Below are 26,268 nucleotides of genomic sequence, written 5' to 3' on the forward strand. Positions count from 1 at the left end.
ATGTCTTACTCATACATACAAGCAGCCATTGTTAAACCCTACTTTCATAGGAACATTTAGTTTGTTGCTAACCTTTGTTTGCAGATTTACCATTGTACAAAATCAGTCATCGCCAGATGAACCAGTGTTTTCATGTTACCTATAACTAAAACTACAAGAATAAAAACTCTTGCCTTAATTTAAACAGTCTGTATCGATGCAGCCATCCAATATTCATTTTGTTTGATTTAGACAAACCTTTATAGTGTGAGAAATATTTCAGGAGAAAAGAAACTACGATCACAGTTGACTGGATTCATTAATCAACTCTTAAGTCTCTTGAAGCTTTATGATCAAAGTGATAATAAACTTTGGTGTCTGACCGGCAACCTAGCATAAAAAATCCAGCCCACACGATGTCTAACCTTTCATAAAAGTCCGATATTGTGCTCTGTGATTCGGAAAACAGCACTTAAAATACTGACTTCTCCCTTCGAAGCTTTGTAACTTCTACCATACTTTGTCTGTGAGAAATCTCAGTCCAAACAACAAAGTAATAACTAAAGTCCTGCCTTTGATTAGCTTTACAGGAGATTAATAATCTATGCTCACATGTCTACTGTAAAAAAAAAACTAAAAAAAAACTGCAGCATATGGCTGGCTACAGATGAATTATAAATTGAGTAGGCCGCTCACTGTGAGATTACAGGCTTGGTCGCGTGCGTCCCCAATATAACCCCCCACCCCGACATAGTAGCCTAAACCCATGCTTGGGGAGCTAAGATTAAAGTCAATGGGTCAGTGGATTTTGGCTGGAGGCTCTGTTTGTTTGAAGGACAGGTCTCTTAAAATTGGATTGATCATCCCCTCCGAACCAACTCATCATGATGATAATGATGGGATTCCCCTGATTTCTGATTGGGTTAATCCCGTCTCTTTTAATGACTTTTTAATCAGATATAACCTCTTGCTGATTGTTGGTGTGGTTATAGGTTAGAGGACGGATGGGGGAGGAATAAGAAGTATTTAACTGGAATTCTTATCTAGAGTAACAAACATTGTTGTTTATTGATGAACATTTGGATTGTTGTTCAATAATCATTTTAGCCTTGGTTGTATTACCAGCTGAGCACCCCACAATATCATGTACATAAAATGCAATTTGCCCAGAAAATGTGATTTTTTTTTAACATAAATTTGCTGGATGACTCAAAAGCAAGAATATTTTGTTCTTTGAATGCCCGACTATAACTTTTCTTTTAGATTACAATAATCCAAAGCCCAGGGAAGGAAGGAATCCTCCAAAGCATTTTGCAATGTTTTACTTGAAATAAATCTACTTCATAAGGGTGGTTTAATCAAAATATAATATAATTAATTATGTGTCATTTGACTTACAAAGTAAACATGAAGTCAGCGCTGTAGTGTGTAGGCTTGGTTTGTATTTGATATAATTGGGTGGAAATGGTAGATGTCATCATCTGTAAAAGTGAAAAAGCAATAAAAAATTCTATCAAACTAAAAGAATAAATTGTTTAAATTTAACACAATTTCAGTGTGTTAGATTGTGGTTTACCTGCAGAAATTCTGCACATAGACCGGTGAGTTGATTATAATTTGCTGGCAGATGGTGGCAACTCTAACAGAGATGCTTATAGATAAAAGCATATGCGCCTTATTGTCATATTTAATCTGTCCTTCCATGCTAACCTCCTGCTTGCATCATCATCTTTACTGGAATGTAAGAGATTTTCTAGCCACCATGCAAAAGACATTATGTCATGCTGTTCTTTAACCCAATAAACTGGTTTTATACATCCACATATTCTTCCAAGTTCTGCAAGTAGGTCAGTTTGATACAAATACAATAGCTTTTATTTTCCTCTCTTCGAAGGAATTACTGGGATTAATGCAACACTCAGTCAAAGAGAGAAAATCCTGCAGCAGCCAGTCACGTGCAGTGTAATGGGGTAGCTGGTCAGAGAGAATGATGTGTGAATTGCAGCTGCAAACAAGGTCGGATTCAGTCCCTCAGGTGATTTCAGATTACTGCCTGCACTCAGTCTATGGGGCAAGATGAGAATCAGAATTTCCATTCGATCACCTGTGGTTACGGGATTGGAAATGAAATCTGTAATTAGGAGGGTGATTATTTCGGGAAGGGGAAGCGTAGCCTAACCTAGATTCTGCTGCAGCAAATGTTTGTCACTGATGTCCATTTTTTTTTTCTTTTTATTACTGCCTTACAGGCAAATAACACATTAGGGTGGGAATTAAGGCTACATTAGTAATAATGAAACAGTCTTTCATAATTCAGGCTCAGATTTCTGCTCGTTGCTTTTTAATCTAGAATCTAGAAACCAGAATTTACAAGCCTGATATGATTATTTAATCTTCATGAAGTTCATCCCCTCATCAGTTTATGTCAGGGTCTTCCCTTGCTTTACTGTGCTCTTAGGTATTAAGAGCACTGGAAAGCAGGTCTCTCACGATTACTCACACACTAGTCCATTTGCTCTACTTTTCCTGTTTGGTTTTTCCATCTGTGGAGTCACTGCAGAGCACGTGCAGTGGAGGCCAACGTCCTGCAGCTAAAGGAGGGAGGGATGGGGGATGGGAGAAGACACTGATGCAGCCCAGATGGAGTCTAACTGATAATCTCTACAGAGCGATGGCAGTGTTTTGGGAGGTTTTGATCCCCAGTCCTCAGCTAAACCTTAGACGAAGAGATCAGTGCCACATTAAAATGGCTGAATCACACGAAAATGTTTGTCAGCTGTGATTCTGATCGTTAAAAACATCAAATTTCATCCAATAATTATACTCCCAGCACAAGTTTCCTGTTTGCTGTCTAAATTTAGCCAAGAATCGGTGAACAATATAAGTGCTAACCAGCAGGTCTTGTCTTTCTTTGCTGTATGTTTAGGCCTTTGGACAAGCTTATTCCAACCACAGGAAGGTTGCAGCAGACGGGGAGAGTCGTGAAGAGTCTCTAATCCAGGAGTCAGCCTGTAAAGAAGCGTACTATGAGCAGAGAGTCCTGGAGCTGCAGACCGAGCTCCGGCAGACGCGAAACATCCTCACCAACACCCAGTCTGAGAATGAACGCCTTAATGCCATCTCCCAAGAGATGAAAGAGGTAAGACGAGCAAATGCAGAATCAAAGTCACACCACTTTTCTTTTTTTATGCTTCTTACCTTTGGTTAAAGTCCCTTACAGCACTATAATTGCTCACGAGGATACTCTGTGTTGCATTTATTAGCTGCTTACGTCAGTACCTTGAAAATAAGCTCACTTCTGAGTTGAAACATTAGGTTAAATGTGCGTTCATTTTTGCTTCTAGCTATTGAGAACAAGTGTTTTTATTGATGTTATCATCTAATGCTTCTTATCTGATCCTGAAGAAAACAAGCAGATATTCATTACCGATTAGTCAGGAGGAAACTAGTACATTTTTCACTTCTTATTAGTTCCATTCCACAAAAGAGTTATCGAGGAGGGATCCAAAGCCCTCAGACCAACATATACATGTAGAGCTGTAATTATATACTGCACCTAAAGTACATATCTGATACTTATTATCTTTATTATCCAAGGTGTGGTTGCAAACTCATTTTTTTGCCATGTTATGACTAGAAGAACTTCACTTTAATGACTAAAAACACACCTTGCCTTCAAGCACAATGTGTTGATCTCCACGCCTGTTGAGATCCAGGGTAGAGCTGTGGTTGGAAATATGTATGGGAAATATTGTCATCTATAAAAGATGACCAGATCAGATCTTACATGAATAATTAATCAACTACCAACTTAACCCATAAAGGCCCAACCCATGAAATAATGTTAAGAAAAGTCAAATTTTTTTAATGAGGTTTTTATTTGGCCCTTTAACAAAATGTAACAAAGAAATTAACATTTTATGGGGGGGATATCTACCATTTATTACCATGTGATAGTTTAAAAATATTATAATGTGGTTTTCTGCTTCTGGGTATCTGTTAGGAGACAGAAGACAAGTATCAGATTGTGTTCAACAGGATTTTAAGCAAAGTTTATACCATAAATTGAAGCAAAATGTCTCAGAAACTGTATGTGACAAATATGTCACGTCATGCTCTTATGGGTTAAAGTGGTGCAAACTTGTCCAACTAATACTCAATGCATTGCTTAAACTGTGTCATTAAAGATATGCCTCATCATACAAAAAAAAAAAACTCCACCTAAAACAATCCTGTTACTGTTTGGGCGTGGCGTAACCAAACCATTTCTGTAAACTGAACACACATTACAGCTAGCTTACTAAATATAAATCAGACCATCATTGTTGGTGCCCCACTTTGGACAATATCTGACCTCTTCATGGCTGCTATTTACATATATTCACAGCTAATTGACCTTATTAGAAGAGACAGCGTGGCTTGTGTCTTTGCCAGTGGTTATACTGTATGAGCAGTGGTGTGTGATGCCACTTGTAGCCAGGAAATTGTTTTAACAAGAGACAAGTACTGTACATGTTGTAATAGTGTATATATATATATATATATATATATATATATATATATATATATATATATATATATATATATATATATATACACACACACATATATAATAACATGTTTGCAAATGTCTCCATCCAAAGTCTGTACAAGAATCAAGCTTAGACTCAGATTATACGTCTGACTGCACATTCTGCAGTGAGTCATTAAGCACATCCTTTTTTATGTTCTTGTTTAATTCTCTGCCTGTAAGATTGTCAATGCCATATTCCCATGTTTGTGCACAGAAGATTTAGCTGAGTGCTTTGCAGGTCAAGTTCAAAACTGGGGAGAGGAATAAAAAAACACCTCTTTTCTTGATACAGAGGACAGCTGCAGTATTTATTGCTGTTTTCTGTGAGTCACTGTTGGAGACAGATGTCAGCAGTGCTTCTTACTCAGATTAGAAAAAGACTTAAAAATGGCACGTCCCTCACAACGAATTAAGTTTGGGAAAAGCTCTAAATTCCACCATAATTAGGTCAGCTGCTGCTCATCTGTGTTGGTATAAGTCGAGTATTATAAAAGCCAGATGTGCCTTAGTAGACATGTTTTTTAAACGGAGCATGTGCTCCACGGTAATAAATTCACCAGCAGCCGCCAGCCATTTATCAAGAGTCAACTTGAACATGATTAGATTCTACAAAGACATTACACCTCTTTAGTCTGCCACCTGAGGTAGTTCAATTCTAGTGTTTTTCTTAAGGATTTTTTAAGTATAGGGGTTCCTGTTTTTTTTTTTTTTTTACTGTAGATCTCATCTACAGCTTTACCAGGTGGTTCACTGGTGGTCTGCGTGTTGGCCTTTCTGCCAGGGCAGTTCCTTTTATGAAACCCTGCTGCATTGCATTGGGTCCCAGACTGCTTTAATTGGTTAGATAAAAGGGTCTAGTGTGTAAATTGCCTTCATGTTTGGGAGATAATGACACCCCTCCAATGGCACTTTTGTGGGTGCTAGGAGTGTGTGTGGCAGTCAAATGGAGAAAGCCCGGGCACTGAGGCTGGCATTGTGACCCAACCGACAGGCCTGAAAGAAGTCTTTGTCTCCAGGATTTCAAATTAGCCCACAAGCTCAGGATGGGAAAGAAGGCGGAGTATAAGGGCCGAAGAGACTGGTACAAAAGAAAGAGAAGGAGGCCTAAAATCCGTTAGAGAAGAAGAAAGACTTAATGAGAGTAAATCCATTGCAAATGGTGGGTGGTTATGGTTTTCTTAGATAGCATGGCAAATCGTGTAGAGTCAGGACAGTAAATGAATGACTCAATTTTATCATGGGATTCAAGTGACAGTGGGGTTGCAACTGTAGCCTTTTGTGCATATTTGAAAAGGAGTGTGTTTTTACCCACGCGTCCCAAAAAAATTCACCCCAGAAGCTCATGATGTATTTTAACTAAGAGCTCTCATGGAACCAGCTCATTTCAATGAAGGCATTTAAAAAGCATAGGAATCATAATCTTCTAGTGTCAACAAACCAATTTCGAGCTTCAACAAGATGGATTTTGTTACAGCGTAGGCCAGTTCATTCATAGCCATTTTAGCTACAACATCTCAGTTTGTTACATTTCACAGTTAAACCTCCCGGGTGCACACTCTTCCTCATTCCAAAGATACAAATGTTAGCCCAAAGCCCAGATAAGACACATTTCACTGCTACGGCATGGTCTATAGGATTATATTTCCACAAAGAGCCGGTAACATTGTAAGGAGGTGCTCTCTAACAGGCGTGACTTCATTAAATTCAATCTCATGTCTTGAGAGGAATGTGCTTACAATGATGCCTCGCATTATCCTTAGAATGGGGAGCCCCACTAGCTGCCTCTCAGGAAATTATCGAGCAAAGCCTGAGATAAAAATCCTCAAAATGTTATCAGTGTAGTTCAGGCTATCTTTACTCTCTATTGACTCTCAGAGATAGTGTTTCCACTTCAATATCAATGCATGAATTATTCTCTGTTTGTGTTACCCAGGATGTTTTTGGACACCATAACTGTGTCTTTGTTCACACACTGCTGTTATCTTGGAATAATACTTTTGTTTTTGGCCACTTTTCACACATCAATTACACTGAGTGTGATTTATTTATTTATTTATTTATTTTCCCGCTTACCACAATGTGAGAGCTATTCAGATGTTAAATGCAGTTTTTTTCCCCACCTCATTGAAACTGTGCATAAACTTCTTAGACATAAAGCCCTCTCTTTAATTTAAGTACTGTGTTGACTGGCTGGATTAGACACCTGACCAAAGTGGGAACAGCCATCTGTGTTGATGGAATAAGTTTACAATGGAGTAAGAGGGTAGGTGTTGAGGCTCATTACAACAAAGAGCATTGTTTTTTTCTTAAACACAGATGAAGCTGGAGTAGAAAGCTTCAGGTTTTCAGTGGTGAAACAGTGAAGCAGATGGGTGCAAGAGCCATTTCAGCAGCAGGGCTGAAACTTCACCTTGATTGTTGAAAGGTCAAAGGAGAGCAGTGTAGAGATCCAAGCAGGTTTGCTCTTTGTTCCCTCTTATTATCATTCAATGCCATGAGGCTAATGTAATAAGACTCCAAGCCCTAGAGGCTCTGGGGTGTTGATGTCTGCCTGCCTTATTATTTCTTTTGACATTAATGCCATGACAGATTACCTCTTTTTCAATGCTACTTGGGTAGAATGGGATGAAGAAATGCTTCTTAAAAGAAGAAGACTAAGGCAAATGGTAAAATATGAGATAAAGAAGTATGGAAAAAAAATTACAGGTGGATTTTCAATTTTTGCATATTTACCCCTGCTGTCAGAAGTGATCCACGGCCTACTCAAAACTCTCCAGGTAATATGTGGGTCACCTCGTCTTGCGCCCATCTCAGATGGCTGCCTCATCAGCTATGTGTGTAGAGATTGATTGCTGCTTACAGGGAGCCTTTCTAGAATACATTCAGGAGGCTTCCATTGATCCCTTATTATGCCAGTAATGGGTTGTTTTTCCAATGAAGCCTCTAGTTCAATTGGACTAAAGGGGGTTTTTGCATGCCAGATCAATGAATACTAATAAATCAACAATAACAGCAACACAGACCCACGCAGACCCAGACACACATTCTCACTAATGGGTGTTAACAGGTTTCTCTACTCTCAGTCCAAATGACCTAAAAATCACTGATTCACTGTTAAGTGCAGGAAGCCACATAGTCCCCCTGTGGGCTTTTCAACGGTCATGCACGGGACAAAGTAACACCAGCCACTTATCACAAGGTTCCCCTCACTTTTCAGTTTTTAACTCTTTCATTGACCTTCAGTGTGTTTTCTCGCTTTAATGGATTCTGGTTTGGATGAATAGAGTGACAGCTGCTTGCAGCATAGAGGAAGATAAAAGAAGATCTGCCTTCACCCACTTTCTTAGCTTTGACAGTAGCACGATGCCCCTGGGCTTCATTATTCCTTTGCTTTGTTTAAAGCTCCAGTGCATCAACTATTCCATCCTAGTCTCTCCTGAAGGTAATCACAGAATGGGTTTGGCTTGGTAGAGTTAGATTTGACTTGCATTAGAGTCTGTAGGACATTTTTATCTTTTTCCAACAAAGTTATGTCCTGTGGCTCATTATCACTAACAATCTCTCAACAGAAGGGAACATGGTTGCTCCGTCCACTGCTGTTTATCAGATCGAACAGACCTAAAGCTCGGGATGTGGAAGGAATCCAACTGTGACTGATGCATAGCATCTAAAAGCAGACTGATGCTGGGAAGATGGAGGCACATTCAGAAGTGGAAAATTAAAGCAGGAATGTTGGTGAAATGGCAGAATGGAGGTTGGCTGTTGTAGGGATATGCTTTGAAAAGCTCATTTTACTTGAAGTGCAATGTAAGGAGGGTGTAGAGTTAAATGGAGATCAAGGGACAGAAAGAAGATTAAATATGTAATTTTAACCAAACCAGTTAGTGCAATTATAAAAAAAAAAAGTTTTCTTTAATCTGGAACTGTTGGCACAATTCTCAGTATTTCTATTATTTATTTATTTTAAATGCAAGTCAGTTTCTGTGGAGTTAAGGACATTACAGAGTCTTTAACAAAAAATTCATAATCTACCTTTCTGTTAAGCCTAAAGCTTTGTCACTACTGAGTGATTGAGCCATTTTCTGTGCGAATAGAGGTTTTAAACACCTTTAGAAGTCACTCTGAGCTGTGTTGAGATTTAAACAGGGCTCAGTGAAAAGAAAGCTTTAGAAGGAAAAGTGAGAGTTCACGTGGTTCGTTTGGAAGGCGACTGTTTTTACTGCCAATGCGTGAACCTAAAATGTTTCATTTGATTATAGGTTTTTATCAGGAATACACCCACACATTTTTGTGGTATAGCAGAACAAACAAACAAACATGTTTATGTTGCCACCCACTTTGCATAGAAGTGACACATTTGTGTGTGTGGGTGTGTTAAGGCAGCTGTCCAGACATCCCCTGTGGTGACAGAAGTTACAGCCACTGACCTCCTGAGTGACTTCTCACTCATGAGCTCCGTTGGTGTCACCAGATTTCCCCTAAAAGGATCACATCTCTGTTCTTATTTGTGCATACACAATATTTTGGTTTCTCAGAAACATTCCCCAGAGAGCCGTATGTCCCTCACCCAATTAAGTATTAAAACGTTTTATAGCCGGAGCACATGGCCTACTCGGCTCAGCTCCCTTCTCCGAGGGGTTCAGTGCAGCAGAGGATGCAGAAGTGAGGAAAGGTCATGACCTGTGTGTGCATTTTAATCAGATTGGAGGAGCTTCGTAATCGGGTTCATTGGCAGCTTTTATTCATCTGGACTGAACAGCATTGACCCCCCAGCAGAGGCACACAACCTCGATGATGAGCAGACCTGATAGCCAGCTGGCACAGCTGTGCTGAGTTTTTTTTTTTTTTTTAAATAAAGAGAGAGATTACTCTGTTGACAAGATTATGTTTTTAGTCATAAATGAATTAATTGTATATATTGTTTCATACTCCCATGCTGTTTAAGTTATACGTTTGCTTTAAAGGAACATTCTTTCAGAAGTCAGGACTGCTGCACAGAAGCTCAGTAACAAGACTGGTGTGCATTGTTAGCTCATGCATTATTTAGTAACACACCGACAGGAGGGCTTTTTCACAGAAAACACCCAAGCTCATCAGACATGCGCAGTACCCTTATGAATATTAATACATTTTCAACCATCAGAGTCATGTTCTGTATGTAGTGATTGCTTATTACACACATTTATTGGAGAACATGCCTGCTTCATCAGTAGGCAATTAGCAACATGTTTGTAAATTCCTTTATTCAATAAACCAAATAATAAGCTGCAAAATTCTAATTATTAAAAGGTTAACAATTTTTTTTTCATGTAAGTCTCATGAGTCTCATTATTTAGATGTTGTGAAGAATCAATGAAGATTTATTCATATGTTGTAATAATATTATCCAGCTAGAATCTCTGCATGACTAGGACATTGTCTTAAACTAAATGGTATCAAACTACTGACCTACAAGTTAATTAAAAGGTTACTTCAACTATCAGAATATCCTGTCATCACCAGCTTATTTCCCTTTATTAATCTTACTGGTGTGTATTTAATCTCAAGGCAGCACTGAGATGAGAAAGTGTGCAAAAAGAAAGCCTCTCAGGAGTGACTTCCTGCAGTCGCCGAGTGATCTGAGAGCAGGGATTGTGATGTGGCTGCATGGAGATGGCGTGAGAGGAAGGGCCAACTGGCAAATGGATTAGGAGGTTAATTGTCTCTCTGGTATTAATTCATCTCTGCCAACTCTTAGTGACACATACATGTAAATGTGTAAATTCTGCTCTTCTTCATGTGATAACATGAACAGCTAACATGAAACTTAACGTGCAATTCTTTTTTTTGTATTACATACATGTAATTGGATATTGCTTCTTTTGTACAAGCTCGTAGCATTTCAGACATTTTTTTTGCACCACTTCTTGTTTCAGCTGTTTCCTCACTTACCCTGAATAGCCCTCTGATACACAAAATTAATCCTAATGAGACTCTCATTTTGAAAATGACACCATTACAGATCTTGTCACCCACTGAATGCTTGTCCCTAAGAAAAAGATAAGCAGGCTTCAATCTAGTCATTACAACCAGCGGGCGATTACACTTGTGGCCCGCTGCCCAGAGAGACACCTGGCAACTCCCTCTCGAACAGACACACCAACACATCCTTACACACATTTGGTTCAGCCAGATGGGAGCCCTGCATCATTTAGCAAGATTTAGAGCATTAGATTTTTGATGTGACACAAACAGTCACACTAAAGCAACAATCCAATCAATCGGTCAATCAGTCATTCAGTAAACCGACATCTTTCACACATTCAGTTAAAAAATCTTTAAACAGGGTACTGACAGCTCATCTCTACCTGTCTGCCCTGTTTGGCCTTACAGAACAGCCAGGTGGTGGAGCTCCAGAGAAATCAGCTGCGTAATGACATCAAGGAGTACAAGTTCCGGGAGACTCGCCTGCTGCAGGACTACACCGAGCTGGAAGAGGAGAACATCTCGCTACAGAAACAAGTCTCCGTGCTCAAACAGAGTCAGGTGAGGATGGCGCAGTCTTAACCACGTACATGGTGACAATGGGAGGTTTTGTCTCAAAATATGAAGGATTTTGCAGGTGAAGAAGAACAAAACATCCCTCTTACTGGTAATTCTGCTGTCACTTCTGATTTTCTCATGCTTCTACTTCAGTTAGGCTTAATTACAATGGTGGCTTTGGGCATCTCATCCAAGTACTCTTAACAACTTAACAGAAATCATCATCATCAACAGAAATGTGCTAATGTAATGAAGTTTTGTTGTCCAGAAGAAGCTCCATCCCTCATATGTAGGCTCTCATTTCACTATTAAAAATATCCTCATTAAGAAAAAGAGATAAGCAGCTACCTGTTTTTTTTCCAGTGACCTCATGCTGCCATGTAGTATTCCCTGTTTAACAGATCCAGCAACTATTTTAATTTAAATTAAATATTTAAAACATTTGCTACACACATTAAGCACAGCTGAATATCCAACAAGGATATACCCATGTGATTGTATTACATATTTATCATAAAGAGAAATAAGCAAAAGATGCAACTAATATTTAGGAAACCAATTAAAGACAAAGCAACTTACCTTCAATATTATGTTTGAATAAATTAAATACACATTGAGCCATGTAATTGTTTTTGAGCATGTTTTTTGTGTGTGTTGCTGTGAAATTCTTAACTTCATGAAAGATGCTGCCTCCTCTCTGTATCCAGGTGGAGTTTGAGGGTTTGAAGCATGAAATCCGTCGTCTGGAGGAAGACACTCAGTTCCTTAACAGCCAGTTGGACGATGCCATCCGCCTGAAAGAGATCGCCGAACGTCAGCTGAGTGAAGCCCTGGAAACTATCAAAACTGAGCGTGAGCTGAAAGCCTCCTTGAGGAAAGAACTGTCCCACTACATGAACATTGGAGACACTCTGTACCACAGGTACACAAACATGTTGCTTCCTAGATTTCAGCATGCACTGTTAACTATGCCAAGTGGTACATTGTTCCCACATTTTTCTTCAATCTTCTTAGCATTTCTCTGGATGGCCTCAAGTTCAGCGACGATGCTGCCACTGAGCCTAACAACGACGAGGCTCTCCTTGGATACGAGAATGGTTTCATAAAACTGGCCAACGCCATCGCAGATGACAACCGCATTTCCACACCTAAGAAAGATGAGCTCTTCTGTCCTGCACCGAGCCTTGTTGACGACTTGCTCAGTGAACTTAACATCTCAGAGATCCAGAAGCTCAAACAGCAGCTGATGCAGGTTTGTGTTACTTTCCGCCAGGAAAACATGGTTCCTTTGTTAAGAATAAAGTGTTATACATCACTCCATTATCATGTGGTGTTGATAGTAAAACAGTAAGTTTCAAAACAGCTAAAAAGCACATTAGTCTTTGTTAGGCTGTAACATACTCTGAATATTGAATGTAAAATTTATCAAGAACTGTTGTGTTTGATTGCATCACTGATGGAGTGGTTGAGTTGAAGGTGTGTCTCACGATTGAGTGTTTTGCTCTATCCTGCCCCAGTCTGCTGCAGGGATCTAAATCCAATTACAGTAAAGTTAATCCAGAGAGAGACACATATCCTCTGGGCTCTGCTGGGTCCCTGAGACAGCGGGTGGCGGCACCAGAGGGCCTGCCATCTGCTTGCTTATCACCATATGAGTCCAAGGTCACGTCTGATTGATCACTAAAGTCACCAGAAAGTCCTGTGAACTTGTGGGTGATGATTGTTTAGCAGACTAAGATTGTTTTTCCTGCAATGGAAACCATTATGTTCCTCTACATGACATCAGGGTGGACATATCAGTGAAATGTGACAAAATCCCCAGTATAATATGACCCAGTAATATGTCAGGTTGTTTTCCAAAGCATCCTGACAGTCATTCCTGGCAAGAAGCAGATCACACAAGATCAAATGCTTTTATTTTTGTTTTAATCCAAACCCTGTTTCTCTCCTGTTTTGTGTCATTTAATCAATTTGGTGTGAATTATTAGATGCATGGGTTCTGTAGTGTCTCACTAAGGCCATAGACATGTTTTTAATGTGACAAGTGATGTGTTAAAGCAATGCTAGAGTAACCTTTTTCATCTTAGCAAGCCATGTTAAGCACGCCGCCTCCTAATATCAACTCTCATCATTTATTGTCCACTAATAAATGTTATATGCACATTAGCATTACAGTGATACTTATTATTTAAGAATTAACTTCTGAAATAGTTCAGTGCTGATACAAGTACAACTGTGTACATGTGTGTAAGACAACCCATCCAGGGTTGATGCCACATCTGAGCTGAACTGAGTCCAGCAAATTCTCAAGGACATCCTGACTCTGATGCTGAGCTAGAGGGCAATTTGCCGTGCATAGCTTGGCAACATAATCCTCATGGTGTATAAGGTTACCACCTGATAGACAATTGTCTGATTTATTATTATCTGTCTTTATAAGCCACATTCACATCATTAGGTTACTAATAAAAACAGTGAATGTTGTGTGAAGCAAATCTAATTGCTTGACTTGTCTCTATGTTTTCTCTCAGATGGAACGTGAGAAGGTCAACCTGCTGTCCAATCTGCAGGACTCTCAGAAAGAGCTGGAGCAGGCTAACGGGGCTCTGTCAGAGCATCAGGAGAAGGTCAGTCGCCTCACAGAAAACCTCAATGCTATACGCAAACTTCAAGCCAGCAAGGAGCGCCAATCTGCCTTGGATAATGAGAAGGAACGTGACAGCCATGAAGATGGAGACTACTACGAGGTGGACATCAACGGACCTGAAATCCTGGAGTGCAAGTACAAGGTAATTGGCTACAGGTAGTAGCAGGCGAGCAGTGAAAAATGTCAGATTAAACAGGTTTTTTTACATCCAGTATGTGTTCGCTCTTTGCTAGGTGGCCATGTCTGAGGCAGGAGAGCTGAAGGAGGAACTGAAGACTCTGAAAGCAGAATACCAAGCCTGTCAGTCACGTTATGAAGAGGAGCGTACCCGTCTGGAAAACGATGTCACAACTCTGGGAGAAAAACTTGCGTCTCTGGAGAAGAGCAGCAATGCAGAGAAAGAAGAGAAGGCTAAGCTGGAGAAGGAGCTGCGAAAGGTGAGATGTTTCACTTTATGTTTTTATTCCTGAGATGGTCATTTTAATTTTGCTCTTTGCTCTCAAACAGTGGCTAATAAATTTCTTTCTTTGTGTGTGTTCTCAGTTGAGCGACGTGGCAGGCGAATCCCAAGGCAGTCTGAGTGTGGCACAGGACGAGCTGGTGACATTCAGTGAAGAACTAGCCACCCTTTACAACCATGTCTGCATGTGCAACAACGAGACACCCAATCGTGTCATGCTCGACTTCTACAAAGAGGGCAAAGGTGGTCGGAGCAGCCCAGAGGGCCGTGGCCGCCGCTCTCCCATCTTGCTCACCAAGGGTCTCTTCCCAGAGCCTGGTAAGACCGACCTCAGCGAAGGAGCCCCTTCACCAGTTTCCTCCATGCCTTCTCCCGTGTCTGGACGCGAGCCCATGAACATCTATAATCTGGTGGCTATCATCAGAGACCAGATTAAACACCTGCAGCTGGCTGTAGATCGCACCACCGAGCTGTCACGCCAGAGAGTGGCCTCTCTAGAGCTCGGCACCGTGGCTGACAAGGACAAGGAAGCCTGCATGGAGGAGATCCTCAAACTGAAATCCCTGCTCAGCACCAAGAGGGAGCAGATTGCCACTCTGCGCACTGTCCTCAAGGCCAACAAGCAGGCTAGTCATTTCGTTTTTTTCTAATACAACCATCTTGTCTGATATTGCTATCAAAAGTCTTTGAAAGATAGAAACGGAGAAGGAGTAAGCTATTTCAGTTCTGCTCAGCTGTTGAAGCAAATGTGCTGCAGACAAGATCTATAACAAACACTAGTGGAGACAGTAGCCATATGGCGTCAGCTGCTCTGAGTATCTGTGTGGTTCAGAAACAGGAACAGCCTTGCAAAGCACAAAGAACTGTAACCATAAGGTAGGGTGTGTATGCAGTTGTTCTTATAACCCTTTAAACAGTGTGTGTGGCCATTCAGTGACCATTAGAACACAGATATGGAAACACCTTTTAAACCAGCCATGGTTTCCACATTAACAACTAACAGCCAAACACAGGTCTCTGAGCTACCGTAATGATGGGGAAAAACAAAAACAGGACAGGAAGACCCCCCCCCCCAAATGTATCCCAGCTGCTCAACACCTTTTTTCCTTCTTGTCCACTCACAGACAGCTGAAGTTGCTCTGGCCAATCTGAAGAGCAAGTATGAAAATGAGAAGGCCATGGTGACAGAGACCATGATGAAACTGAGGAATGAGCTCAAAGCTCTGAAGGAAGATGCTGCCACCTTTTCCTCTCTCCGAGCTATGTTTGCCACACGGTAAGGAGCACGACTACACAACCTCTACGGAAAGTAGAAACATAAATCATAGTTGCATACATGTTGACATCCAAGATTCAATACAGATTCATAGGCAGGACAAATAATTCTGACCTCACAAATTACTGATTTTGTTCTCTATCTAAACACTTTACCGTCACTGGACTGGTCAAATACTGAACTGTGCCCGTCTGCCATGCTGCTGTAGATGGCTGTAGATTATTATGCAGTGGTAAACGAACAGACTGGTGTTTAATATTAAACTGCTGGAATATGCAAAAGCCATAACCAGGTAGCTAAAGACAGGATTATTTTCATAATCCATGTTTACCATATGTTGGGTCTGTCTGCGTGTATTGTTGCAACACAACATGTTTTGTTTCATTAATGATGAGGAAGAAATTCTCTTACTACATAAACTGACTATTAAGCACAGGAGGGGTCTAATTGGAGTATCATCTAAATTGTGTCATGTAAGCATTGTTTTTGACCAGTGACTTAAAGTGTGGGCCACTCAGATAGGCTGACACATTCACTAATCTTTTCTGATTCCCAAGAGAAGCCGGCCAAAGGTTTCGCCCATAATCCCACCTCAGCTTGGTCTGGATTATACACTCAACACATACTGCTCAGTGCTCACACACTGCTTGTTTGTTTGTATATGCATGTGTGCATTTTACAGCATATACTGAATTTAAGAAAGTAAATGATTATCATTTGTATGGGGAGTTAAAGCTACATTTAGATGTGATTTTTACTGATTCTGCAGTTGATGGTCATGTTATGTATTAGGCAGCTTTTTCCCAGCAGCTTGTGAATGTTAGCTCTCAAATACTGAGCCAGTCTTTTCTTCTGCATTTAATACTCTGTTAGAATGCACAGCAATGCTCAGGCTTCTACAAAAGGAAAAAAGCAGGAAGAGGAGGGCGATCAGAGATGGTGTTGTACAATGAAGGCTGCAGGGAGGGTGTTGGCAGCTCAGTATCCCTCATCTTACTCATATAGAAATTCAATACCCACCTCTAAAGTGCATTTGTTGAAGAAACTCCATATACCTGCAGTGTCCAATCAATTGGTTACATAAGAGAACTCATCCTTTATTAAAAAACAACAACATGTATCCTTGTGTTGCCTCAGGTTTTAATGTGCTGCAGGCTCATGGATACAACTTATGCTGAGCCATTGTTAATTGGAAACCTGTTTCTGCATTTTTTTAATGGCATTAAATTTACTCCGGTCATGTTTGTTTCTTTTTTCTTGAGCCTCTATTCTGAAGAGGCTCAAATTCTTTAACACCATAAACCTTATTTTTTAACAATAAAATCCATCCATTTTCCCCCATGTGCCCAAAATACTAACATTGGTGACACTGTCTCAGTTCTTCATCACTATTGTAGACTTACATTCAGGCTGTTTATGGTATTCATGCATTGGTATGTAAATTTACTCCTATACGGCACAGAGTTGGGTCAGGGGACTCTGAAAGGCTGGGCGACTTGCCTGACTGAGGTTTCCCACACTCCCCCCTCTATGAGCCCCCCGTCTCTTTTCCGTTCTTCCTCACCACCAAACAACCGGTTCTCTAGCTGTTTGGAGAAGAAAGAGAGGAAGGAGCAGGCTTTTAGTTAAAACCTATTACAGAAGCCCAGTCCTTCATGGTAATCACCTCTGATAGTGTGTAAAGGTGGATTTTTGCTGTGGAAAAAACTCTCACATACAAATGATGCCTGATCCTACACAAAAGGGGGAAAGAAGTAGAGTGGAATAGAAAGAATGTTTTGGTTTTCTCATGAGGTATTATATGATCTTACACTACAGTCTATGTCTCACCTAAAAAAGAGGAGTTAGCTAAAGGAAGAGCATGTTTCATACTATGATTATTTCAAGAAAGAAACACAGACCTAAATGTTTTTTATGGGTTTGTTTGCTCTTCTCCCTCTTTCTGTGTGTCTGCGCCTCTCCAGCTGCAGTCTCTGGTGTCAGGTCAACAGCAAGCTCCTGCCTCAAACATTCCTAAGACATGCCTCGGCATGCTCTCGCCTCCTGCACCAACTGATTAACAGTCAAATCATAAATGTCCACTTTGTGTTTTTTTTTACTTTTTTATTGTTAAATCCTTTTTAACAACTTTTCTTCAAAATTATTTTTCTTACCTCCTCCTCAAGGCTTCGCCTCTGTGTGTGATCCCACCATGACAAATCAAGCTTCAGACAAAGTCTCAGCTGAAGAGGCTGTGTGTTCGGTGCAGGGACATTAATGTCTATGAGCAATCTTTATGTGAATGTTTTAAGAGATGAAGCAATTTAATCCCACCAGCAACTGTAAGTTGCCACAAAGGAGGCAAAACTGGGCTTTTTTAAAAAAAAAAAAAAAAGATGTAAATGTGACGTCTTAACAGGCCAGCAGCCGCTCCTGTCTCCCTTCATCCATTGTCTTACAACACCCTGTCATCAGGCCCAAAAGGCTGCTATTGTATCCCCCCTCAATTCCAAATAAAAGACCCCTCTTTTTTTTCCCGGGAAAAAACGCACAGCCTCCCACTCCCACAGAAGACTGACTGAACCACACCGGAGCCCCACACCCCCAGGGTTGTCCCCCAGATCTCATACAGGGTTTAATGAAGTAGCACTGATCCCCTTTGTCTGGGTGTGTGTCCCACAGGCAGTCAAGCTGCATACACAAGAGAGGAGGGCATGGTTTATGTTCGTATGCTGGGCTAGCAAGGGCAGAGTTCACATGGCCCAGAACCACGTGCAGCCCAGCACGCAGCAAAAACATCTGAGATGTCTGACGCTGTTTTAGACTCCACCTTCAATTATTTCTTTAAACAAAAGGTTTTTCAGATCACTTGAGTAATTCAGTTTGTACTTTAAGGATTTTTTTCTTTCTTGTCCATATTTTAGATTGAATTAAGAGTCACTTATATAGAAAATTAGACTGAAATTGTAAAATGCCTCAGAATATTTAAAACAAACCTGTAATCAGCCACACTTGCAGTTATTACAGACCAACTGGATGACTGGCATGATGTCAGTAAGATTTCTGCCATGTCTTGTTGCAAGGGCTAAAACAGTTTGTAGAATAAATCCGAAGGAAGGGCGTTTCCAAATAAATGCTTAAATACCAACTAGAATAAAAGGTAGCAAGGTGAGGCTATGCATCAGTTAGATTACATTTGAACGGTTTTGTACCGTTCTGCTGGAGGAGAAGATCATAATCATCCCCTCCCTTCAGTTAAGGTGTGCCAGTCATTACCACAAAAATCACCCACTTTGCTTTGTCAGCTACACGAAAAGTATGGATGAGCAAGAGGACCAGGAGAGAGAAAGTGGCTGATGCAGGCAGCCAGATTAATAGGAGCAGCAATGTGGACGAGATGGGGCTTGTGAGGTGAGATAAGACCCAGGAAAGAGGATGAAAGTGAAACATGAGCTCTACAGCAGCAGATGGAGAGTGGAGATAGGAAAGCTCACCTGAAAAATGTCAGATGACCCAGTTTTCATACCTGTCCAGTTTTACATCTATCTACACGTGCAAGGACAGTGGGGGGCGGGGGGCAGGTGATAATGCCGCAGTGCAGTAGGAGCAGTAGGCAGACAGACTTCATATTTTGTGCTATGTGGGCGGCAGATTGGGATTGGAACGTTGGATTTGAGGTGATATCGTCTCATTCTGACCAGAGAACTGGAGATCAGGCGTGAATAGCTGCCTGAAGCAGTAGTTAACATTCCTCCATTCTTACCCTCCTACTCAGCCTGTTCTTCAGGTGACGCAGAAAAGCTCTTCTCTGTGACTCCCGGGTTAATGCGTTCATCCTTTGTGCATGTGATCTAGTCTTCCACTGCACATATACTGATACTATTCAAAGAAGCTTCAAGTTGCCCTCAGATGCTTCACCAACTCATGAATGCGAATTCTGCCTTGTTACAACATCCTAAAATCCAGAAAGATTCAGTATTCATATTGTAAAATAATAGTTTTTGTGACCGTTTTGCACAATCTTAACACAAATCACTGAAAATGTACGAGTGAAAAGGGTTAAATTTGGTGAAAGGAAGTGAAATAACTGATGGAATCAGAAGTTAATATTGCAGGAGCGCTTTTGAGATTCAGGCCTGCACTTTGTGGCTTAATGTCTCCCCCTAGTGGTGCTAACATAACTGTGCAGATAAAGGCAATGGCACTGCTATAGTTTTTTTTTAACTTTCTGTGTGGATGTCACTACTTCAGGTATCAGTTGTCTGCATGATGTTGTGATCTTAAAATATGCAAATATCATGACTTTGTTTTAAACCATTCAAACCAGTTCTTTCTTGTTGTGTGAACAAAAAAGCCTCTTGTTCATATACAGTTCCAGTAAAGTACATAAATAAATACCAATAACCATTTCCTCTGTCTTTTTGTCTCTTGCAGTTGTGATGAATATGTTACCCAGCTGGAGGAGATGCAGAGGCAGCTGGCTGCAGCAGAGGATGAAAAGAAGACCCTTAACTCTCTGCTGCGAATGGCTATCCAGCAGAAGCTAGCCCTGACACAGCGTCTGGAAGACCTAGAGTTCGATCACGAGCAGACCCGCCGGGGAGGCAACGCAGGCCGGGCTAAGGCCCGCAGCAAAGCCGCCAGCAGCTCCACCATCAACCCCCACGTAAGTCAGAGTCTCACCTGCTCTGGCTCCGGCAGACCAGAGCTCAACAATGCCATGCCCAATGGCATTCTGGGAGGCCCTGTCGTCTTCTGCAGTGAGAAGTACAAGATCTACTGTGACTGAGAGCAACTTAAACGTCGGCATGGACTGCTGTGTACAGAGGGGAGGGGGGCTGAACCCTCCCTGCCTTAGTATTAAAGAGCCCCACTCGCTCGCTTAGCTCCCTGGCCAGCCTGCACTCCTCTAGGGACTGCTGTGTTACTAACCGGCTGCTCGTGTGTGCTAGTGTAAACGCTTAGGGGAATGCAGATCAATGTACAGTGTGCACTAGGCGTTTGGACTGCAGTAGACATATTTGGCATGTGAGTTTAAAGGGCCCTTCTTTTAATGGGGGGGTTTTGTGGATATTATGGAGTGTCTATTCTTTCCGCTGTCACGGCGCTGTACGTATGATGTAAAAGGTGGCAGCTTCTGTGCTTGTTTGTTCTGGCCCCCTGGGTAGCTTGCCTGGTAACAGAAATACGTTGCTGGGGGTGCAGGCTTATAAAGATGATGTCACTCAGATAGTCTTACGACTAAATATGACATCATCTGTTCTTTGGCTTGTCTGTCGGCATTGGTGCTCCTTTACAAAAAAAAAGGCCCCCCATCTCTCCCCTTCCTTTCCGCCCTGATCCAGGACTGACCTGTGTATAGCAGGCCACTTTTTAATCAAGTGACTCTTTAATGTTTACAGCAAGAAAAATGAACTAAAATATGCAAGCTCCCCCTGCTTTGTGGCAAGGGGAGCATAACCTAATTCAACATGAAAAATTCAAAACTCAGAAATGGGGTTTATGGTTTTATAATGGAATGGTTAGGGCAGAAAAGGAGCACCTGTGACCACAGGTGTTTATTTCAGGATCATTTTAAAGCTGTGATGCTAGCACGCCAATACAGTAGGGTCAATAGAATCGCATGGCTTTGCAGCTGAAAACGTTTAAGAGCTTTTTAACCTTTTTTCTGTTGTCAGGTGTGTGGTATGAGATAAACCCGTGTGCTGCAGGGCTCTACATTGTAAAAAAACAAGAGTTAATTGGTGTGTAGTGAAATACAGGAGGGCTACAAAATGTGTTTCATGTGACCCGTTATGTTACGATGGATTCGTTCAGAGCCATACTACAAGAGAAAGTTTGACAAATCTATCTCCACATCTAAATTAAGTGCACTTCAGCATAGGTGCCTCAGGTTCCTGCTTCAGTTTAAATGGATGAAATTATTACTGTGAACAGAGATACAATATAGTTTTATTCAGCAGATATTTTTATCTAAATATTGAACAAATTTTAGAAGAGCACAAATCAAAAATAAAAAGTAACATCCTCACATCTGAATGAAGAATGAATTTGCAAACAAAACAAATCATCTGCTCGGCAAAAGTGCCTGTCGACCCAAACAGTTGCTATATTTCTCTATCTGTTGATGTAAAGCCCTGTCCTTGTATCTCAGCTTGATCTGACATGTTGTTTTCCTTCTCTCCTCCCCACCACCTACCATTTCTCCTGCTCTACTTTTGGAGAGATTGCTCAGAGCTGACAAATAATTTCAGGAGGTTATGTGGCCGAAAGAAACTTTCCTAGTGTCTCTAATCTGTGTCTTGTTGCTTGGGTCGCTGTAACGACCTTCTCTCTTGTAGATTGTCAGCAGCTTGCTCCCCCAGCATCACCACTCACCCTTTAACTAGAATGAGGAAATGTGGGGAGAATTGCCCTCTAAATATTTTTGTCAGGTAATGTTCTCGCATACGCTGTGTTTGCCGGTTTTTGCCTGTGTGTATATCTCAGTGTTGAAGTGAAGGGCCCTTGCGTGCATATTATGTTTTTTAACCACTTCAGCAAATGGAGGGCCTTTCATTTCCCTTTCTTTGTTGTTTGGTGTGTGAGGACAAAACAACGTACAGCTTTAAACTCTTGCAAGCTAGTATTAAGCAAATAGTAAAAATATAAGTGGGGCTTGTGTTTAATAAATCCATGTACTGCTTGTGGATCATAGATACATGAGCTTTATGATGCTAAAAGCAGGGTTGATGTGAGGAAGTCCTGCAAGATTTCTTAAATTCAGCATTTTCTACCACAACAAAGCTATATATTCAACTCTATATTCTTAATATGATGATCTTCAGGTTATAATCTTGCAGGATCTTACTACAGTATTCCATAAATGAGCATTTATTCCTTTTGAAATGGAACAATGCCAGCAGTCAACCCTGCTTGCGTGTGCATCCATAAGCCACAGCACGCAAAATGGAGACAAGTCTATTGTCCACAAAATAGCCTTCTTAGTGGTCAGTCACTCTTATGTTTGAGATTCACTTAACATACAAAAGTGATGCATTCAGCTTCTATCAGTTTGCGCTGACTGAGAAAAGGTTTGAGGGAGTAGAGGAGGGTGATCTACTCCTGTTGTAAGAGAGAGGAGATAAGAAGGCCAGACATGCTGGTGAAGAAAGCCAGATGTCTGCTACTGGGATGAGAAATGTGTCCAGGATTTTTTCAAGGGAGAAACTCTGGGTGATATATTTCGAGGGGGAAAAATAAAAAACTGACAAATGGTTGTTCAATCAACCAGAGGACTTTGAATCAACTTATTTGAGCCCCTTATCCTTTGTTTCCTTGTATATGCTTTGTGGATTCACAGCAGAGTAGATAGATCTCAGGATGTGGTAGTGTCTAGAATCCCCACATTGCCTAGATAGATCAATTCCCCCAAATAGTTTGAAATCAATGTCTGGCTTTTCTGGTGTCATTACGATATGTCACCTACAAAGCTCCTCCTACCTCTTCCTGCAGGCTCCTCCCTCGTCACCTCTAAGTTTAACTTCACACGACACATCATGTTTCTGATTTATTGAAAGCCTGCATGTCAAAACATAACTCATTTTCCTTTAACTTGCATGTCACATGAGAAAGACTCATCTCCTTTGGCCTGGGTGGTGGGACGTAGCTTGAATGAATTAAAGGTTGTGACACTTGTGAGTCTTTGGCTTCCTAACTGCACCCGCAGGATGATTCTTTTGCTTTCACATCAGCCACTTGGAAGCATTTTGGCAATGTTGATGTGACATAAAAGCTCATGACACAACACAACTGTGTGCTTAGAGCTTCTAACACCGCCCTCTGCTGCTTTGACTAACCACAGCCGCCATCTCCTCTGTCTGTGTGGACAGTCGCTTTCAATTGACAAAAATGCTAATGATGCTCATCATTTGTTTGTTTCTCCATTTTGCAGTAATTTACAGTAATTCTGCGCAGACGACGAAGTACCAACACACCGTCCTCTCTCCCAGCTGATTGAGTTCGGCGAAAAAAGTTAAAGCACTATAAGCTATTTGGATGTGAAGACAAAAAAAAAGACAAAAATACTAAATGGCAACAGATTATTTAATCAGATCAGCTTTCGTTCTTTCTACATTTGAACACTAAAATGTGGCAGATTTTGGAATGACATTTGGCAGCATAATTTCACATCACTTTCGGAAGCATATTTCTCACAAGTTCAATTAACTTCAAATTCAGAAACTAAGATTGCATTTGGCTAATCTAACTCTCCAATCAGAAGCCAGGGGATATGTGGTCCTTTCTCTGTGTAAATCAACAGTGTTTTGTTTGGTTTCATCTTTTTTTTTTCTCTTTTTTCTATTAAGTTTGTTCAATTAATCAGTGCACTTTCATTATATAGTATAACATACTATTATTAACCTAATAGGAAAGCATGGTAGTACTATGGTTTGTGAGTTATCCAGTATATGACTCTTGGTTTGTCTGAACTGAAATAAAAAATACTATTTTCTCCAGTAAATGCTCCACAAACCACAAATGTACTATTATGGCTCAGTCCACAAGATTTTATCCATCTAATAATCATGTTTAAATTGTTTTGTTACATGCTACATGTTATGCTGTTGGTTTTCTTTTATGTTTGTTCTACTGACATGTTCTACACAAAAAATCCAGGGTGATCAAATTCTGGGGTTTTTTCATGTATTTATTATTCCTAGGAATAGTTCAAAATTACGCAATGAAACTTGACAACGCTCTGACTCCAGTAGGTAAGTTGTGTTTTGGGAAAAATTTGAGTGATGCGACATGCTTTTCCTAGCATCTTACCGAGGGCGTTCCACTGAAACGCGATCACTGGCCTTCAGAATTCTCTGCAAGTGCGACAATTAAATTCCAAATTGGAATTGCTTCATTCTCTCTTCGTTTATCGTGCCAAATCTTGGTACAGCGTTTAGGTCAAAAAGAATCAAGAATCTGAAAGAAGACAAGCCGTCATTGAGAAAAAGGCGTAGCTGGGGCTATACGGGCTCTTCCTCCAAGCGCCTGGGTTTTGTTTTTGGTTTGTTTAGTTCTTTGTTTCTGACCAGTAGTGCCTTTCATTGTTTCAAGGGAGAATCTTAGATTAGTATTTTATGTTTCTTTTTTTATAGGTGAGGACTTTGGGTTTGAACTGACTGTGAGCAGCAATAAGCGCAAAGGGAATTTTCCCCTTTCAGCATGAGTGAGATAATAGTTTTGAAATTAGCTCAGTAATACTGATATTGTATTGAATTGTGCAGGTCAGTGATCCAATCATGAAATTCAGGGGTATTAAGAAATGGTTGTTTTTTTTTTTTTTTTTTTTTTTTTTTTTTTTTTACCAAACTTTGGGAACCAAAAGAATTCCTTTGGCCTCCTGTTATTAAACAAAATGCTCCACACACCTGCAGTGTGTCGGGGTAGATCAGTGTACTATTGAAAACATCTACGTATCTCTAGCTTTGTTTGGTGAAGGTAATGTGATATCAATAGTGTTGTTGAAAAATTAAATGTGCAGAGAGCGCATTTCATCTTTCTTTTTGTCCAATTTTATTTTTTTTTTATATTAATATTATTATTGAATCTTTTTTATATCATCTTTGAACATTTACGTTTTCAGGAAACAGAAAACAAAATCTGCATCAACAAACTTGAATATGTGCCATTATAGCCAATGCTTGTTTGTTGAGGCGTTAAAGTTACCAATATGGAAAAAAAGATGACAAATGAAAGTGCAATTCTGATACAGTTTTACATTTTTTTTAAAAAAGGAAGTTTTCTGTTTGCTGGAAGCTATAGCATTGTGATAATAAAATTAGCTGTGCAAACTATTGTCATATTGTGTTTCAGTATTGATCCATTATAAGTTTGATATCTTTATATAAAATAACGACTTCACCTGTATGTTGGTATTTATTTGACTTGTCATGCAGTACTGTATTCTTATCAATAATGTGCATTATGATTAGTGGCATATTGATTACAGCTAAATGTCATATGCATGTTTCTCAGTCATGGAACCTTTACACAGAAATGAAAACAAACATGTAAACTTTTGTCAGGGTGTTTAAAATATGAGGAAAAAAAATGAAAAGACATGAATTAAGTCTGATGTATTACTGCTGAACTAATCCTATGAAAGTGTTTGTTTGTTTTCTAGCTGAGCGGTGGTATGGCTGTGTAAGGGTAGTCATACTGGCTAAAATCAATAAATGTGACCTAAGTTCCAGTTTGTTTCAATGTCATTATTTATGGCTTGTGTACACAACGGGGAGCAGATGAAGAGTTAACCAGGGGAGTATATGTTCTTCAGCTCTGGTGTGTTGTCAGAGTGTTCCCAGCTGGAAGCCAGGGGAAGGGGAACTTCCCAGCTGTCTCCAGGACATGATCACATTTCACACAATGCACAAAAACACCTCCAACCCCCTTCTCAACCCTTGTCCCTCTGGGTTTTCTCTGCCATCTCACAAAAAAATCCCCCCACTTCCCTGCCTCTCTACCATTTCCCTTTCTCCCCCCCATCCTCCCCTCTCTCTTCCTTCTGGAGATACGCCTACGCACCACTTGGACCCGGTTTCATTTTGACCCTTGGAACACCCAGAATTTCCTGTCCAGCCTCTGGAGACCAGCTCTCTGACCAATTAATCCTGCAGTGATTTACAAGGGTGGAGAGATGACTTGTGGCTATTGAACCACAGACACAAAAGAAATACAAATTTCCTCACATCCTAAAAACAACTATAAGCACAGATACTTGAGCATAAATGTTTCCTCTTAGCTGCAAAATTATGGCTGAAAACATCTGGCCATTTGTTAAATGTGTTTGTCCA

The 26,268-nt window shown here is 40.5% G+C and overlaps 1 protein-coding gene across 4 annotated transcripts in view; it reads left to right on the top strand.

Annotated features, from left to right (window-relative positions):
- LOC121651496 (protein bicaudal D homolog 2-like) overlaps nucleotides 1–25,667 on the top strand; it is a 38,623-nt gene extending 12,956 nt beyond the window's left edge. The window contains exons 2-12 of one of the 4 annotated variants that reach the window (XM_042003740.1): nucleotides 2,906–3,118; nucleotides 10,925–11,077; nucleotides 11,782–11,996; nucleotides 12,089–12,326; nucleotides 13,606–13,863; nucleotides 13,955–14,158; nucleotides 14,265–14,807; nucleotides 15,306–15,457; nucleotides 19,871–20,102; nucleotides 21,778–21,870; nucleotides 23,370–25,667. In XM_042003740.1, the coding sequence (XP_041859674.1) occupies nucleotides 2,906–3,118; nucleotides 10,925–11,077; nucleotides 11,782–11,996; nucleotides 12,089–12,326; nucleotides 13,606–13,863; nucleotides 13,955–14,158; nucleotides 14,265–14,807; nucleotides 15,306–15,457; nucleotides 19,871–20,102; nucleotides 21,778–21,825 (2,256 nt within the window). In that variant the 3' untranslated portion in view covers nucleotides 21,826–21,870; nucleotides 23,370–25,667. Of the gene's footprint in view, nucleotides 1–2,905; nucleotides 3,119–10,924; nucleotides 11,078–11,781; nucleotides 11,997–12,088; nucleotides 12,327–13,605; nucleotides 13,864–13,954; nucleotides 14,159–14,264; nucleotides 14,808–15,305; nucleotides 15,458–19,870 lie in introns of all 4 variants that reach the window. The other 3 variants (XM_042003739.1, XM_042003741.1, XM_042003738.1) reach the window with 3 other exon arrangements.
- The last annotated feature ends 601 nt before the right edge of the window (nucleotides 25,668–26,268 follow it).

Source organism: Melanotaenia boesemani, chromosome 13 (assembly GCF_017639745.1).
Source record: "Melanotaenia boesemani isolate fMelBoe1 chromosome 13, fMelBoe1.pri, whole genome shotgun sequence".
NCBI classification, from domain to species: domain Eukaryota; kingdom Metazoa; phylum Chordata; class Actinopteri; order Atheriniformes; family Melanotaeniidae; genus Melanotaenia; species Melanotaenia boesemani.